The sequence below is a fragment of the Dermacentor andersoni genome, chromosome 10 (genome assembly GCF_023375885.2).
Source record: "Dermacentor andersoni chromosome 10, qqDerAnde1_hic_scaffold, whole genome shotgun sequence".
In the NCBI taxonomy this organism is placed as follows: Eukaryota; Metazoa; Arthropoda; class Arachnida; order Ixodida; family Ixodidae; genus Dermacentor; species Dermacentor andersoni.
In genome coordinates, this window is record NC_092823.1 from 63,161,440 (window position 1) to 63,180,935 (window position 19,496).

The following is a 19,496-nucleotide window of genomic DNA, read 5'->3' on the forward strand; positions in this document are numbered from 1 at the left end:
CCATTCCCTACGTCAGCAGTGGCAGCTCAACGGCTTTTCTCCTCCATTTTCTCATTTCCTCTTTGCTCGAGCTCCACCAACCTTTAATCTAGAGGACTCCGTTTTTCTCACTTTCTTCATTTCTCTGTTGTGTTGATACTTTTTTTTTTGCCGACTGGAGTCGTCATCTTCTTCACACCACACGCACATGCTTTGCCTGTCATTTGTGAGTGCCTCAAAGCGTAAGGCCTGGGCGTATGCTCTATGGTGACCTCTGAATGCGACTGAACCAGCGCCCATACATGAAGGCAGCTTCGCGCATAGCTTAGGAGTACAATGGAAAATGTGAAATCGCACATGCAAACTGGCGCTGAAGACACTGGAGACACTGAAAACATAAGACATAAAACAAAGTGTTCCGTTCGACCAATTGCTTGACATGAAGATTGCTTTGTCCAATGTTTCGTGTGACGGTAAAATCCATACATCATGAGTTATCTTGCTGTCAGTGGACTATACAGCATTGTTTGGGGTTCCTCGAAGCGTTAGCAGGTTGACCAATGTGTTTGTCTAAACCAGTATTTGTGTGTGTTTGTGTGACCCAAGTACAGTGAACTAGAATTGACGCGAATGCGTGCGTGTGATGGCAAAAGAAATACGGTGGCGACGTCAAGACGATTGCATGACTTCTACGAACGATCGAATTGATGTAGGCGACTGACATGGACGTGCAAGATGGTTAAGAAACGCACAAGCTAAAGGCTGACACTAACGGCAGCACGGGGTATTAGAGCACATCGAAGGCTGACGTGACTGCGATACAATAGCACAATCTTAATTCCGTATGCTTTCATAGCCACTCAGAAAGGTGGCATGGTGTAGCTACTCGCCTTCGTTGAGCCTTGATGACGCTGCCAAAGTCGAGTTTGATGCAGCGATGTCGCACTGCGACATTACGCACACCTGCAAAGAGCGCGCCTCGATGTCTGGTTAAGTGGCCTGGTAATGACGAGAATGCCTTTGAAAGTTCGGTATGACGTTTAGGAGGATGGAGGAGGCGGTACGTTGCTGTCCGGCGCTCGGAAATCAATGCTCGTTAGAACCTTGCTTTTCAGTGGTTGTTTGAATGGGTGCGACCACCACCCCCAGTTTTCTTCTGCCGAGAGGCGAGGATCTCATTACGCGTGCCCAGCTCCAGCCCATATTGCACGCTGCAATTAGAGAAATTCGGATTACAAACTTGGGATGATGATGCAACGACACTAACGCCTTCACACACACACACGCACACACATTATATATATATAATCTAAATACTCGATCTAAATTACTCGATCAGGCGCCCCGTACTTCTATGGGAAATCGTAATAGTTGATCAAATAATTTCCAGAATTACGTTAATGATCTTTTTTCATTATTAACATTACTGCCACTATTTCAATCTATGAATTATAGCCGGTGAGTTCTCAAGGCGTATTCACTTGGAACGAATTCTCAGTTCTGCAACAGTTTCGACATATTAATTTTCAAAGTGTCCGACGAAATGCGTTAGTAACCCAGTTACTTCTGTGCTTCAATGAATAAAACAGTGGTTTGTTAGAATAAGTAAGTGGTACGTCTTTCCGCCTTTCGTACGGCACAGAGATCCCCACAGTGGGTGGTATTGTCCTGTTGCGAGTCAAGGGTGTATGGTTCTACACCCGTGAGTAAAAGTATACGGACCACGGGGTCGCCGAAAAAACAAAAACTGAATTTCTTCGTAATTAACACGCATAAACGGAAACTGCCGAGTCCAATAGAAAACTTGCAAGGCCAAGTTTCGACTGCAGTTTTTATTTTCAAGTTGCATTCACTGACAGAGAAGAAAATTTGTTTTATTGCGCATTCCCTGGTCCGTATACTTATGCTCGCGGGTGTACATACATTTCGTCTAGGTATGTGGCAACGCGTCGTACTGGTCAGTCCATGTGCTGTTCACAAAAAAATTGCAGTCTATCAATACATTTCAAGCGATGCATTTTGATTTATTATTATTATTATTATTATTATTAATATTATTATTATTATTATTATTATTATTATTATTATTATTATTATTATTATTATTATTATTATTAGTATTATTATTATTATTATTATTATTACCGGAGCGGAGGACTTGAAGCCTTCACCTCGGCTGCGGTTCGGCTCGGTATTGCACCATCTTCGGCATCGACTCACACTCCCCTTTCTTTTTTTAATTTTTGACGCACAACCACGAAAAATACATGGAACCCTAGACACATACAGGTTCTCTGTAAGAAGGCCGTAGTAGTTACTGCCTAGAGCCACATCATTTGCTAACTTAGTGTAACGGCTGTTGGTAATGATGCAGTTAGCAACATAACTGACTCATAGCCAACTGTTACTAATGGGTCTCAGCTACCAATTCAAAACTCGGTTAGCACCGCCTAATACAAATATTTTCACCTCTGCTGCATATAATGACCAGCTGTGGTGTATTCTACAGTGCGTCCGATGTGTCTTATAGAATAGAAATTTTGCATCCTGCTGGAAACACTGATCGAAAGGAATAATTTGCCTGAATCATCAATAAGCACCAGTGTCCCCAATGGTTTTAAGTACGAGGTAATTAACAAGAAACGTTGTATGGTACCAAACGCTATAATTACATACTTATTCGTGGACATTGGCTGTTCGGAAAAGCGGACTCTTTGTGCATTTAACTGCTTCGTATTACGTAAGTGGTCTTTTTTGGTTGTTATGTAAATATTACTACTTTTTCGATACCGTCTTTTGTTCCCTGCACTTTGAATTCTTATATATAATGCTGTATTTTTTACTCTTGCATTGTACTCTCGCCTCTCCCCTCTGCAATGTAATTCTATGCATTCTAAGGGTCTCGCAAATAAAACCGCATCCTCAACCAAAACACGTTGTAAGACACCACCGACGCTGGGGTGCTGGGGAGTAATAACGCGACCGGAATTCTGCAAAACGTCACCTCGAACACGAACGTTAGCGTTCCAATTTAGATTTTTATTATATTGAGCGTCTGTGCACAAACGATCATTCTTTGGTTGCTTTGTTTTCTTTTTAGCTTGGCAAACATTCCTGACCTAAACAGTAAGATAAGCAACAGTGGCGACTTCCAACTAAATTTTGGTGCTGGGAACATGCTGAATTCCTGCGCCTTAACTCCATCCTCACCACCATCCTCACCATGCAGTTCTCGTCTTTCATTTGTTATGCCTTCATCAGGGTTGCGACAACGTTTCTACGTAAAGACGTCATGCTTTAAGCGATAAAATTTGGTTGAAAATGTGCGTTTGCGTTGCCCCTTCAGTGTTTGTGGTTTTCGCGCGTTCAAGCGTTTGGTCAGGTGAGCAATGATAATGTAGTCAAATATATCGCGAAAGGTGACTGCTAAACCACGTTGAGATAATGTTCATAGAAAGATTGAGAAAAATCACAAACGCGTCGGTGTCTCTTGTAACTGCCACAACTGTACACCCCCCCCCCCCCCCCTCACTTGGCATAAGAACCTGCACAGCAGCCGGTAGCAAAAATGTGCCGTTGGAAAACGCGAGCTTGGATGTATTTACACCTCCTGCTATTGACGCACCTCTGTGTGCCGTTTTATAAGATTTTTAAATGTCCTCGTGCTGCTATTCGGTGTGCGGGATTTTTCCTTCGTTAGGTTTATTTCGATTTCTCTTTCTTTTTGTGCCAATTCATGGTAGCCTTCATCATCTTTCCACTTCTTGGGAGTTCCAGTTCCAAATTTCGAAGGGCGTCCATGTGTCTTCCCATGATTTCACGGGAATTCTTTTTTTCTCTACACGACCAACTTGGCTAAGCAATTGATGCTCCTCTCGGCGCTCGATGTGAGCAAAATATCTCGGGGTCTTTTAGCTAAAAATTTCCGCCAACTTACAGTTTATTTTTTGTTCTCACAGATGTCCCAGGTCTTCACAACATACGCACACCCCAAGCATGGCGTGGCCATCTACGATGTCGATTATGACCAGTACAACGACACTTGTGGGACTCCTGACTTCTACAGGCTGCGGCAGCTTTGCCGCTACATGCTCATGTAGAAACACAACAGATGACTTGCGCAGTGTGTGGGGACTCATTTTTGTGTTGCGGGATGTTATTTTTTCTTTCACCCTATTTGCGTAGACGTCCAAGCATCCTCAAGGGGCACGTTAAGGAGCATCTTGGCCAGACCTCAGTACCGCTAACTCTGCTACAATGCGACGGCGCGCTTAATGTGATGATCCCATCGTCTCTACAGAGGCGCGCGTATGTCACGGGCAACCTGACACACTATGGCTCATCAAAGGGACGTTTCTGTACCTCGTACTAATTATGAACTTGCGATTTCTCGCACATGCTGACGCGCTACCTTAAGCTCTTACACGGTCGAGTATTTTCTTGGATACCTCCAAGGTGCGCGAAATCCGCCTGCAATGCTAGCAAAAATGCAGCACCGGTGGTCGGATCGAATCTCAGTGTCCCCGCACAGCAGCATAATTGCCTAACCATTAGTCGACGATGGGACGCACACTTCTCTCGTGGTAGGCGCCCTTTAACACGTCTTGCCCGTGCGTCGCGTTTAAATTTCTCGCATTCTTTCCTCGGGACAGCTAACGCAGAAGCCGTGTTTAACTGCACTACCTTCCGCGTCGGCCCATGTTCTTACGCGCAAGCGTAACTGGCCAGCTTGTGAAATCGGCGAATGTATGTTTGAAGGCGCGGAGCAGGAAGGCGCCTGGAGTTGAAGAAGCACGCGCGCTGGGGAATGTATTAAAGAGCGCCCTGAGGGCTCGGCAAAGTAACGCCAACTAGAGGAAAGTATAGGTAAAATTCACAAAAGCGCTGGTGGAGAAACGAGGCGAAGCGTCGAGGAGGAGGAAGGTAGACGGAAGCGCGCTCGGTTGGCCTAAAGCCCCTCAATTTTTCAAAAGTAGCGCCATTCTTAGATCTTTCCGCCATCCCGCTCACCCTGGCGCGTCCTCCTCCACGCTTCCTGTCGCCCTGCCTTTTCCGCTCCCCCATTGGCCAATCTGTGTCACATGGAAGCAGGCGCCGCGCTTTTGTATATTTTTTCTTTCCAGCGCGGAGCAGGCGCCGCGCTTTTGTATATTTTTTTCTTTCCAGCGCGCGCCGACCTCCATTGTTGGGCCTGCGCGACGAAAGTACTGCAGGCGGACTGACGGAGTGCGTTAGCGTAATAGAATGTGTAGGGCCGAGAACATAATTGCGATGCCATGCTGCTGCGCCTTCGGTTGGCGCAACAGACAGCGAGGGCAAAAAGCTTTTTGCTTTGCCGTCCGGCGGGCGCAACGCAAGAAGAAGTGCAGATTCGCAGGATCGGGCGGGCTGACTTCGAGGAAGTGGCAAAGAACGCACGGCTTAGTGAAGTAAGGGCCACGGCTACTCACAACCTCTTATTTTGAACCTAGTTCACGCCTTCCGCTTCGAAAAAGTGTGTGTTCATGCTGTGCGTGGTTTTTAGCGCGTTGTTTGACTTCTTTTTTCGAATGTGCTCTCTTTGTTTCATGTAGTTTCCTCTTGCAGTGAAATGCACGCATCTGCAGCTGGCCTAGGACGTAAAGGCGACTTTATTCAGGGTGTGTTTTGAGCTCCACCAGAACTTAGCACATTCTCAACGCTTTTGCAAGGCTCAATATGACTTACGATGCAGTCTTTTAGCTTCGAATGTACGCCCGCATGTACTGATTTGGTTTGTGGTGATTAACGTTTTCTAACGTTCTAGCGACCAAAGCTAGGATGCAGGTCGTAGTGGATGGCTCCGGATAACTTTATGTAGCTCGTCTGGGGATGTTTAACGTGCACTTTGATCGTAGAGTCGTACGTGGGCCGGTAAATTCCTCGTTGGCGTTTCATAATACTCGCGCGGGCGCGCTAGCGCTGCTTTAGAAGTTGGCGCCTCGGCGCGATTGTATTTCTTCAATAAATTTTATTTACTAGTTGTAACACCTTGTCATTATTTCGTATTATAGACGGCACCTCCAGGGCACCAAAGCGGCAACGGGAACACCAAAGCTAGAACCAGGGCTGGATGGGGCTCGCCGAAGCCTGTGCATGCCAAGGGGGTATAAGATCGCGGACAGCCAATTTTGTATGCGAACACTCCCGGCGACGCCTGCATTATTGTAATGTCACGTGCTCTTCAGAGGCCTCCGTTAGCCATTACATGTGCCCTCCTGGAGCAGTACTTGTAAAAAAAAAACAATATATCGTCACGATTACCAAAGCACCCCACAATGAAAAAAACGGCCCTGTTGCCAGGCATTGCTGACCGCACACAGCCATTCCGGTGGTGTGCGGTCAGCAATCTCTCACGCGCCGGCCGAACAAAAGTATCCTGCAGGTACGTAAATGAACCTACTAAACCACGTACACATACTTTCACGCTGTCAACACCTGAAACTTTGGTAATTACGCGCGTGTTTGAGTACACCGCGTGCTTGCGTCGTGTTTCAGCAACACGAACTCTCAACGTCGCGCGCTTTACGCCTTCAATACGCCTTGAATAGTCGTCCTTTTCTCTATTTATTCCGCAATTCCAACACGAAATTCTAAAGGCCAGTTACCGACTGACGAAGAAAGATCTCGATTGAAAAAGCTGCTCCGCAGGGCTCGAACGAACTTTTCTGTGGATTTCTTCCCGTAGCGTGTTAGCCGTCGTCTGCTATGGCAGGCCCACCACCGGCGGCGCCACCGTCGAGGCCGCGCCGAGCGGAGGAGGAGGGAAGTGAATGGCGCTACTTTGGGAGATTGAGGGGCTTTAGGTTGGCCTCCTCTAGCAGTTGCTACGGGTTGTGAGAACGTTATGGAGGTAGCGGGTTCGTCTCGTGATCGAGTGGACGAGCGCCGAGCGACACAACAATGCCAGCGGTGGCAGGGAGACCACGAGTCGATCGTCTCCGAAGTCGTCGCCAAGTGCCAGGCACAAGCTGAAGAACTCCGGCAAAAGGTGCACGCTTGCCGTGTCCAGGATACTCCCGAGGAACGTGCTGTGCGGCTTGCGACAATGCTGGTGTATCGGGCAACAAGCCGCAGCTCAAAAACTCAAAGCCCGTTCAATGTGCAGTGCAGTGTCTTGCGCGAAGACCAGAAACGTAACACCGAACAGAATGTAGATAGCTATGTAGACCAAGTTATATATGCCGTATGAACTTCCATACATTCGCTTACTGACTAAATTAACAAGCACGGTGTCAGCGAGCACAAGCAAACATGAACCCGTCACACTCGATGACTGATGACACTCGCTCTCGAAACGCTGCCGATAAGAGGAGGAGGAAGAATAAAAACATTAAGGCCATCGCTAAGGCCCAGTAAAGAAGAACGCTTGCTCCACTAAAGTCCGTTGTTGGTCCGCTGAGTCCGAGTGAAGTCAAGCACTCCAGTAAGGAGGGCAAGGGTGTGGGAAATAAGGAACGATAATGGCAGTGTTACACGACCATAGAGTAATATAGCATACGTAAAGAGCGGGCACACCATTAGGTGCCTGAGGCCGACTCTGGCTCTCGGCGCACTTAGCAGGATCGGCGAAACACGCCAGTCCCCAAGATTGTCGCCGCACGCAGCGAATCTCTGAGGCCATGGTTTGTTTAGTTTCTTTCATTTTTTTTTTTCTTTTTTGTGCCCAATAACGTTGCATAAATCGAATGAAGTCACGCAGGATCTTGTGGCGCTGTTTGTACGTTGCGATTACGAGGGCACAAAGATGTTTCACTTCGTTAGTTTTATTTAAATTATCGTTCGTTATGTTTCAAGCTGTAACCTTGAACAACGATCATGTCATCTGTTAGTGTGGAAGTATACCTTTATCGCTTGTGATATTACACTTCTAATAACTCGCACCAAAAGGAGTATCGTAAATAAATGTACGATGTTCCTTCAATATAAGTCAGCTCGCTGGACAACCAAGAACACAAAAATAGCAGACAATTTATTGGAGCAAGATTGTGAGAATAGTAGCAAACACATTATAACGAGAAGAAACCGCGAAATGTAAGTAATGGAGAATAGTCGGAAATAAATGATGTGATGGGAATAGCTTTACACAAGCATAACAACACACACAATGCGTGTTGCAACCATCCAGAGAATAAAAATAACTATACCAACAACGAATTGACTAGAAATGTGGTTTAATTAAGGTAGCAGAATTATGTGAATGCTCGCGTGCCAATACAAAATAGCTACAAAAATAATTGGGCATGCTCAAACATCCTCATCTCGTATTCGTAATCCAGTGTGTCCCTCATTGAAGAATTTAAAGATATTGGCATCTCAGTCAATTAAGCAGTTAGACAGTGTTGAGGTTCTTCACCTCTGTCTTCCAAGGCTTGCAATCGTCTTCTGACACCCGAAATTCGTCTTTGAATATGCATAATGTCCTTTGGCTGCATTGTGTATTTTAAAGAAGGAACAGTGAAGATTCCTTCGATACGTAGAATGAATGGGAGAAGGTAAGCAATACTGAAGGACTCCAAGCTTTTCACGGGAAATGCTACGTTCTTTCGTGTAATGCATATATTTTGGTTCGAAGACCAAGGAACCACTGTTATAAATGCTACTAAACAAGAAACGTTCAGCGGTAAGGAGCCCATACACAATAAAAAGATGAAAACACGTATCTTCAGCCCAATGCAAAACAACTAGCAACGCTCGAGCACACATAACCTTCTACAGAAGTTGATAGAGCGCGCATTATTGCCATAATGCATATATGGCACGTGTACGCTTCCAGAAATAGCCATATTTCTTTTCAAAAAGTGGCGCACCATATTTTTCAGCAGTCGCTGCGCGTAACATAAAGCTATCTGCATCGAACTACATGTGTTTATAGGCCGCACTTCTTAATGAACCATTTTCTTTTCTAACTTCGTCATTGTTTCGAACGTGCCTCGCAGCTCGGACGCGGCCGCGTCGCCGTTGTCGCTGGCATTGCCACTCATTGCTGCGCATGATAAAAAAGAATGCAAAATGAAATTCAATGTCGCAAATGAACAGCAGTTAATGGCTTCAAGGCGCCAACACTCGTTCCGTGACTCATTGATGCGACTGACAGTGACATAACGAAATACGAAGAGAATCAGTCTATAACAACGTGCAAAATAACTTCATGAGGCCTTACCATGAAACTGCGACGAAGCAGTAGTGTCAAACGCTGACAGAAGAACCGAGCAACGATCATCGGGCGCATTTAACAGAACGTAGACGCCGCGAGCTCGGCGACGGGGCCTGACTGGCCTTCGCTAGTGTTGGATCGTGTCACCCGTCAAGCTGCCAGCCACGGCCACAGCCGCAGCCACATTTTCCTTGATGTGCTGTGCCGCCTAGCAGAATCTGCGAATCTGCATAGCTCGGCGCGACACGGCTCGAGTGTCCACTGTTGTCGTTTACCACGTTAATATATGACATGAGCACAGAATGTTTTCTGCAAGCGCGGCAGCAGCGGCGAGCGAAGTTGACTCGTGCTGTTTATCGCTTCAGCGCAAACTCAGCGGCGAGACACAGCGCCCATGCAACTATGAGCCGTCGGGGCGATCGGTATATCGACACTCTGAACATCGCTTTCGAGATAACGCGCTTGCGGCCGCGGGATACACAATTGCTGGCGGAGTACACCACCGGCCTTCCCCTTGCCTGGGACCATGAGCCGGTCTCTGAAACTCGGCGGCTCCGTTGGCAGTAGTGTTCCTGTATATGCTCCCGCAGGGAGCAGAGTTGCACATAACTTTTCCGGCGCCGCTCGCACCGCTATTGGCCGAGCGCGAAAAATGACGTCAAATGATCCGCACTGCTGCGAAACTTACTTTACGGGCGCATCGCCGACTCATGCGAACTCGTCGTTTCCGTCCGTACCATCGCCATTGCAATCAGTGGACCGTCGATCGGGCGTTCAGAGGACCAGCTAGAAGCTCTTGCATCTTGAATCTTTTTCTACTTGCAGATTTGCTGCTACTAAATAGTAAGCACTACTAAATAGTAAGCACTGCTAAATAGTAAGTACTACTAAATAGTAATAGTAAATAAAAGTAAGCTTTGCTTAAAATGTGCGCATGTCAACATTTGAAATGCGCTTAAATCTGTGTCTGCACCGCATGTATAGAAAACGTGCAGCTGTTGTGAACGATGGTTAGTGATAAATGGCGCTCTGTTAACGGTCACTGACATAACTGCAGGCACGATAGCTCTCTTGGCGACGGTCGTTAATCGGCTGGTTTCGGCAGCCAAAATGCGCTATGTGTCCACCTTACGTGTGCGAAGTTTTAAACACTCTTAAAAACATTTCTTGCTTTCTGACCATAAGACAACTTCATATGCATGCTGAAAATCATTGCGCCGCTTTTTGTGGCAACTAGTTGGCAGAGGTAATTGGCGCCATCAATCTGAAGGGTGGTAACGCAAATCCGCTTCCCTTGTACGACCTCCGAGATCAAGCGCGCCAATCGTGGAGGTCACGGTTTCCTGAAAGTGCACGGCTTCCTGAATGGGCGCGCGCCCGCGCGCGCCGATTCACGAAGCATTGTTCTTTCGCCCCTCCTCTCCCCTTGCCCTCTCTCTCAGTTACCTCACCTTCGACTGTCTCCGCACGCGCCGGCCGACCCGGCGCCAGCTTAGCCCGCTCCATGACGCTTCATGTTTTGTTATCTGCTGTTATCGGGAAGCGGTCGCTGCTGTACGTTAACCGGCGTGGGCAGTTTTGTGGTCCCCGATAGCTGTGCGCTTGTGGTCCGCCATCTTTCACCCGTTTCACGAATCGCACCGCTCGTACATCGTGCAGTGGTGGACGAATGCCTCAAAAACAAGCCCTGCAAGGTTGTTCCTGGTGCCTAAAAACAGGTGAGTGCGCAGACCCAAGGGCATAAGAAGAGCCTTGTACACCAACACGGCCCTCTGCATGCGTGTGCTCCATAAGTCTCCGGACGTCGTTGCGTCTTGAACGTGCTACACGTGCCTCGTACCAGCAGGGAAATCTGACAAATGAATGTTCTTCCTCATTGTCACCGGGTCTGTAACTTGTGTTTTTCTGTGCCAAGTCTTATTCTGCAACTTCACTAACTTTCCCAACTGTCCATTCCGCCCTCAGTGCTTTTTCTGTTTGTCGCGTTCTATAAACGTGCTAAGAGTTTAAAATTACTGTTCGTGTTTGTGTATTATCTCATTAATCGCGATGAGAAAACCGCGCGAACAACCTTCTTGTGTAGGCATGATACGCTTTCCTTTTTCCTTCATGAAAGCAGGAGCATTGCAAGTGTCCTAAATGCAGATTTTTGCCGTACTTGTTCATTACACAAAAGAGTGCCCAGTAGGTACGACTTATTGTCTTAAGTTACGTAATTTTACTGATAAGCATGGCAGTCGGGGTGAACGAAAACTTGCGTTGTTGGCTTCTTTTACCTTGTCTTTGTTTGAGGAATACACCTTTCTAGGAATGTTTTCTATGTGCTGCTCCAAAAGCTGACTACTTTCTGTTCCCCCTTGCCACCGTTACCCAAGTTGTGGCGAAGTGCTAAATAATGTGATAATTTTGAAGGAGCACTCGGACAATATATTCGACTTGTGGTTTCATCCATTCAATGAAGGTCCAAACGAATTAACATTAGCGATAACAAACACTGCCACCAACAAAATTGTAACGCAGTATGCCTTAAGACTGATTCAAAATACAAGGTCATCCAAAATATGCATCCAAGATGGTATTCGTCTTGTGCCTTCAAAAAACCCCCATATATACGCCAGACTTTCAATCAAATTTTAATTTCCTGACTCTGTGTTAGAATTATGGCAGACCCAACTCCGATGACTCTCGATGGTAATGCTTTGAGCGGGGAATCAGTATGACGACGCAACGCATTGCCACCTTCGAAACGGAATGTATACAAGGCGTCTACTAAAGCGGGACTACCACCTATTCCACTTCCCTAAGAATACTCGGCGCTATCTCGCGCCGCCACCATGATCCTGCACATTGCCTCCGAAATGCGTGGCATGTCGGTGCGTGCGAACACTGCGATACGTGCATGCGACAAGCGGGCTCATGAATCGCGCTTCTTTCAAGACATGCCGCGCTATCGAGTGGCGCTGCCGAGAGGTCTGCGCGTGGCCTCCGAGACCAGAACCGCATTTCGCCGGTGCCTGTGAACACTGATAATTATTCTCGCGGTTGCACACACCAATGGCACATAAGCAGTAACCCAAGATAGCGAGAATTTCATTGCACAGCGACACATACCCACGGCATTCATGACGCTGTTCTCTAAATTGTCGGCAACACGTTAATTGAAGAGCCGCACCTACCCAGTTCATTTGTGGAGCATGCTCCTAAAGTATGAAGTTGCTGTCCCGTGTGACGACGACTAAATTTAGCTCATCATAGGAGAACTTCAAAGTATCTTATCTGTCATTGTAGAGCGGCAAACACATACTAGTACAAAACCAGTGGAACAAGCTGGCACCAAGGAGGTTCATTGAGCACCAGCACAGACGATTGGGACATGCCTAGTTCCGCATCTACATTGACACATATCGTTGAAAAACGTTATTTGAAGAATGACACGTATGTACACGTAGACACGCCCTCAGCAACTGAAGTTTGTCCGATAGTTTGTTTCGAACACTGTTAGCGTAAGAAAGCAGCCCGCGTACATTCTATTGGCACACTGTTGGGTCTAAATACGGTGATGAGCATTCCTTGGACGTCTCCCTCGAGGCCGTCCTTTCATCCGCGCGCGCCTAGATGGCAACGAGACCCGACATAAAGTGCGACGCGAAAACAAAGGAGCTGACTTCGAGGCGACAACTGCCATCCTCCATGAAGGCGGTAATTACCGCAAAGACTCTTCTATCTGAACCTGATCCTGACAAGCTGAACTAATTGATGAAAGAGGCTAACGTGGGAGGCTACTATGGAAAAAGCGTTGACCTTGGTTTTCCAGATTGCCAAGCAGTTACGCCATATGCGGGAGCAAAGGTGAAACATAGGAGGCGGAACAATGCGACGTCATGGGCGGTATATTGCGACCGATTCGATGATTGTGTGAGATACAATCATCAGATTTCCTAGTCTAGTCTCCTGGGGACGACGACGGTTTTAAAAACTCGGGCCTTTGGTGCAGTGGGGAGGTGACTGAGAGAGGTGCTGACGCGTACTGAAGATGTTTAATGTGCTCCTACCTGGTGCGTGCTTCCATACCTGGAGCTAGCGCAAATGATATAATATGAGCCCTTTTTCCTTCATTCTTACTACCGGACGTACTCATCCCAGTGCCGGGTGGATTCCTGACATAAACTCTACCATGAGTCCTAAGAAACTGGTTGGCAGCAGTGAGATAAAGAAGGCAGTCCTCACAATCTGGGACCGGCGGACCTGGGAACGTGGCTACGGGACACGCGACTTTCGCAACCTCGACCTAAACTGTGGACGGAAGCGCGACTTGTGTTTAACCGGTAACAGCAGAGCTCCTTATTCGTGGCTCAGGGAGGCGCAACCGTCGCACTCACGGCGTGAACGCAGAAGTATTCTGGAACTTTCGCAACAAATGCGTGTAAATAACGTACATGGAAGTTTGGAACGATTTCTGTTCCACGAACCCAAACATTAGCCTAAATATGCCCAGCATTTACAGTGAATTGTATGCCAAGGGGACACGCCATGGATCGCAAAGGTCTTGTCCCTATTACGATACTTATGCGCGTACGTCTAGCTACACATATTCGACGTTTCATTTGAGAATTCGTTTTATCCTCATTGCACTAAAAAGACGTGCTAGATATTTTTCAATGTCATTTACGAGCGCAGGTTCAAAAAACACTATAGCCTTTATTAGACAACGAGTTTTATCGGCATCACCACACCTAACTTGAAGACGAGTGTTGCTTTAGGCCGCATTTTCGGAATGCTTAAAACGGCGGAAACGAGTACACGCGCATGATATCCACCGCGTGCTAAATATTAGAAAGTAAGAAGAAGCAAATGCGATTTTATCTAAGAATCCAACCATAATTCACCATATTGAAGACAACCATTCTTCTGCGAAGCATCGCGGAAGTATTTAGAGCTCTTAGCGAATTTTCCACCGAAATCTAAGCGGCGGACATCTCGGAAGCCATACTGGCATTGGTTTTAGTTGCACCTGGTTCCCCAGATGTCACGGCGATACTGGAGCTACAGGTGTGGCGGTCGCAAAGAATGACATTCAACGTGTAGCTCAACGCTTCACTTGTGGTGTCATGCAAATTTTACTACTGTACGCGACAATCGCATTCTTGCACTGCCTATGGAGTGCCTGTGTTTTGGAATGTATGCATTTATTTGTCATTGCTCGCTTAGAGTCTGACCAGTTCTTCCCGAATTTCGCATCCGTACTTCTTTCTCCCACTCTTACCACTTTATGAATCAATAAAATTGGAGTACCTAGCGTGGTGAAGATGGGGTATTAATCTGCAGCGATCTAAAACTAGTGATACTTGAGCACACCTATAAGTGCGCAGTAATATTTATTGCGCCTTCCATATTGCCGGACGAACCATGCGAACTGCGTTCGAGACGTTCCAGGTATATTATCAGGTAACGACCTTACCCAGTTTATCAAGATTTCTATTTTTTTTTTTTTTTTTTGGGGGGGGGGGTGAGATACAGAAAGCGCAAATGGTATACAGTAAACAACGAACAGTTTTTAATGCGAAGCATTCATTGAGAACTTCAGGCGTTTTGAGTGTACCTATCTAGCCGCGAACTGTCACGAACTGGGGAGGGACAGGGGCCTTTGACAGGCTTGGTTGCCTTTAGCCCTTGCCCCTGCAGTGAGCTTTGTAAATTGCTTACTGTAACTAAAGTACTTACTTACTTACTAGCCTCCTAGGTCGTGATGCCGTTGTGGTCGTTTATTCAATTGAATATATATCAGAATAGACATGGGGCAGCACGACATACATTCTTGCATAATACAAATGTCATGAAATGAATGACCTGACGTTTTCGATGACATGTGTATCATGACATTAATGGTGTGAATGAAATGCTTGACCTCACACGGATAAAATGACTTAAATGTCATGACGTTAAGGAAAAGGACATAAAAGCGTACGTCATGAAATGACTGCAATGACATCAAATGCTTGTCATGGCATGTGTTTCATGACATAAATGTTTCGTATGACGAGAACCTCCTGGTCATTTTTCGAACTCGATATGTATATGGCTATTAATTACACGACATACGCGCATAACTTAATCTTGAAAGACGTGACATAAGTATCACTCCATGTCGATCTTCCCACGTCATGCACCCATGTCCCAGCACACATATCTCGATACATATCTAGAGAAAGAAATTAACTCGGCGCCATTGCGACATGCCAATTGCGTCATTCAGGACAATCACGTGACATGCATGCTGTGTCATTCAAGCGATGCGTGTCATGTTTCTTCATCATGTCATGGTCATTGTGATGTGTAACGTCTGTAAAATGGATGTGACATAAATGATAATCACGTTATGACATTAGTGTAATAAATAAAACTATAAAAGATTGAACGACATGAGAGTTTGACCATTGGCATATCATAAAATAATTTGTATGAATATCATGGTCTGCATGTGAAGCGATTACGTAATTCTTATGATGGCTTGGCGTGTATGCATGCGTGCACATGGCATTGCCATAACAAGAACTTATGTGGACCCTGTAGACCAACTTGTCTAGTATCTCGCGCCGATGACTGTACAGACATGCTCGTGTTCCTGATGACCTGATTGTCGTTGGATCGTCATTCCAGCTCGAAATCCGACTCTCCTGTAGCCTGCAATATGCGCTCGAGCCAGTTAGCATGCGTAAAGGGATCCTGGCATCTCGGGAACAGAACTCCGGGTGGTGGTAACAACTTGATTTGGGCGTGTTAGATCATCTTGAATAAAACTTGAAGCAGCGCGAAGAAGACAAACAAACGGAAACAAGCACAGCAGGACGAGCGCTGTACTACCAACTGGAAAACTTATTGAACGACAATAAATTAATTAATTTATTATAAATATTAAAATTAAATTATTATACCAATAATAAAAATACCATAAATACCATAAATAATATTAATACCATAATTTTTCCAGTTGGCAATACAGCGCTCGTCCTGTTGCGTATCTTTTCGATTGTTTGTCTTCGTCTTCGCGCTACTTTAAGTTTTACTCCGGGTGGTGGTGGTTGCATCCGTTGAAACAGCACTTGGAACGCGAGGTCCTAACGAGTACGGATTTCCAAGCGTCGGACAGCAACACGCCGCCTCCTCGTTCCTTCTAAACCTCGTACCTGACTTACACGACTTTTCTCGTCTTTAGCAGACAGCGTAATCATGCATTTAGGCGTGCTCTTTCCTCGTTAGCATAGGGTCCTAGTACGACGACTCTGCATCGAATTAAAAACGAGCAGCTGCACCATGCCACTCGTACGAATGGCTATAAAACGACATCGGTTTCAGGTTGAGCTACAGTATCGCTGTGAAGTCATCGGTTTGCGTACTGCAAGTGATATGTCACGTTGCCATTAGTGAGTGTTCATTTTATTCGTTTATGTCCATCTGGCACCTCCATGCCATTTGCTCAGATGAATTCTATCGTTCATATAAATGACGCAATCGTGGTTGCCACCGTCGTGACCTTGCTGCTGTCGGCACACGAATGCACTCGCTTTTAATTCTTGTTCGCTGTCCTCGCGTGACACAAGCAAATACTACATTTACACAAGCACATTATTCAACCTAGTAACGCCTTGCGGAAGCCCAAACAATGCTGCACAGCAAGCACCTGCAAAATGCTTCGCATGACATTGATTCCCACAGTGCGTGTGATCTGCACGCGTTCAACACCTTAAGGTGAATGGAAGCAAGAATCAACGGTCTCAACTTTCTGAAGTGAATTGATTGCTAGTTGACTCTTTATATCACTGCGATTTGATAGATGGTATAGAATTTCCATATCAGAGTAGGTGTTACAAATTTCAGTTTAACTTGATAATACATGACGATTCATTTCGGATGTCAGCAGAGCGCTATGGTTTCAAATATTTGAAGTTCTGTAAGTTCGCTTTATTTGCACACAACCAGCTCAGGCTACTTCGCGCCCCAACCTGCCTTTTGTATGATTAGGACTATAGTATTGGCTCTGTATGGCTTCAGCTGCCTCCATGTCGGTCATGGCTGTTGGCTGAGCTGTCTTTAGGCACGCGGCCTCTAGGCATATCAAACAGTCGATATGCATCTCGCTGTAGCGAATACCGCACTGAACAGTTACAGAAAACAGGTGAATGCAATCAAGTCAAACGTAGATAGCAAATTATAACGTCATTACAATACAATGTCATTAAGAACGTCAATAACTTTGAAATCTTGCAGTGTAAATGACGCTCTTAATGACGTTCTTGAACAACCTCGGAAATGGGTCATCTGCGACTCTAATCCATGTATACAGAAATGCATACTAAGTTGAAGCCCATGCTTGACTTGAAGATGACGCCTGCTGTCAGAGCGTCCACGAAGCTCATTGCGTTTCCTTCATTGCGTTAGCGACAAGCATTATTGAAATCAAATCAAGCTTGGCCTTCAAGCTAAGATGCATTTCTATAAAGGGGGTCAGGAAGCACTTCCGAGCCTGTATTTTGTCCTATCTCACAAGCCTCATGAGAAGTTGCTATATAAGGCAAGAGAGGAACACTGTCAAGCTATCGAAAAAGGCCGTGAAATTATATTTCATTAGCTGCTTGGACATATCCGCTTTGCTTTTAATGTTCTTGCCGACAAGCCGCGCCATCCACTGTTATAGGAACCCGACCTGTTCCCATTCCCTTATCCAGAACCGACGCTGCACGAAAACTTAACCTAGTGGTACAGGTATGATATGCGAATATTGGGCTTCGGCCAACCTCACGAAGTGTCATCTTTATGCATTTCATCCTTCCCTAGGGCTACATGTGCCATCAAAATTTTCTCGCTGTGAGGGACATTGTTATGCCGCTTCTTGTTCGGTGTAGCATTTACAAAGGCCTACTCGTTCGGCACCGCAATGTGGAATAAGGTGTTCATGTGCGACTATCGTGGAACAAGAGAAACTATTGAACACATTTTGTATATACGTGCCCGGTACGGTGTCGAGCGTGAACCTTTCCGGACAGCGTTGAACCGGCTGCACCTTCGACCATTTTCAGAAATGAAGATCCTGGACCATGGCCGTGCGCGTCGATCGCTCAGAATGCTCAGAATGCCACTAAAGTGTGGTGGCGGTATCTCAAGTCATCAACAACACTTCTAGACGTGGTGCGCACCATCAAATGTGCGCAAGAATGTGCTCTCTAGCTCCACACTCTATCGATGCATCACTATATCCCCTTTCACCAGTGCACGGTAGTAAACCAGACCTGCCTCTGGTTAATCTCCCTACCTTCCTGCCTGTGTATTTCCTTCTCTCCCTCTGTTCTTAAAATTTTGCATGGCTTCACAGGAATCTTTTGAGGGACGTGTGAAATTACTTGGTGATATCCGCTTTTATGTTTTGATACGGCAGACGATGTCTTATGAAGTTAGGTTAGAAGCACCGCTGGCGTCGTCAGCGCAATCCGGTCACGGTCTTATATGGCAACGAATTCATGCTGTCCGTCCGCGGTCTCCCGCATTTCACGCGGCGTTTAAAAAATTATGGGGTTTTACGTGTCGAAACCACTTCCTGATTAGGAGGCACGCCGTAGTGGAGGACACCGCAAATTTTGACCACCTGGGGTTGTTTAACGTGCACCTAAATCTAAGTACACGGGTGTTTTCGCATTTCGCCCCCATCGAAATGCGGCCGCCGTGGCCAGGATTCGATCCCGCGACCTCGTGCTCAGTAGCCTAACACCATAGCCACTGAGCAACCACGGCGGGTCCACACACGCGGCGTTTGTCATGACGTCACATTTCTTACCACACAATCGTCTCTCAGACAAAGGAAGGAAGGTACCAAGTACGATGACTTCAGACGTGTGCTGCCACATTCTACAACTGCAGGTGCTGCTTCCGATAGCTGCGCATATTCACGCGCGGGCTTTCAGACCCGTTTGTCCCCACCAGTACCGTATTGGTAGAATTGGTATTCGTTTATTCGTTACTCACGGGGTAAATGGACATTTGCTGTCACCATGGCAATCTTATTGACGCACGCACTCTCGAAAGGCACTGAACTGAAGGAACCAAGACTGCAACTAGGATTGCAGATTAATTCGACAGCTCACCGTGCACAAAGCTTCCCTCGAAAACACGTACCGCTTTCGTGCTGAAGTTGCAGTGCAAATTAATGAAGTTCGTTACGACAGACTCACTTGGACGGACGGTTTACGCAGGTGAAGTTAAGCTTGGCACGTTGATTGTCCCTGTGTTTGTCGAGGGAAGGGGCGAGTTGGTCACGCAGCGCTGTGCAGATGACGCGATCCAAAGATAGAAG

General features: G+C 46.4%; 1 protein-coding gene across 1 annotated transcript in view; it reads right to left on the minus strand.

The window, feature by feature from the left end:
* Positions 1-6,814: 6,814 nt before the first annotated feature.
* The window catches only part of LOC140213458 (uncharacterized), a 30,910-nt gene continuing 18,228 nt past the window's right edge, over positions 6,815-19,496 (minus strand). Inside the window, exon 3 of the mRNA XM_072284694.1 lies at positions 6,815-7,048. Coding sequence (XP_072140795.1) covers positions 6,815-7,048 — 234 coding nt within the window. The remainder of the gene's footprint in view (positions 7,049-19,496) is intronic.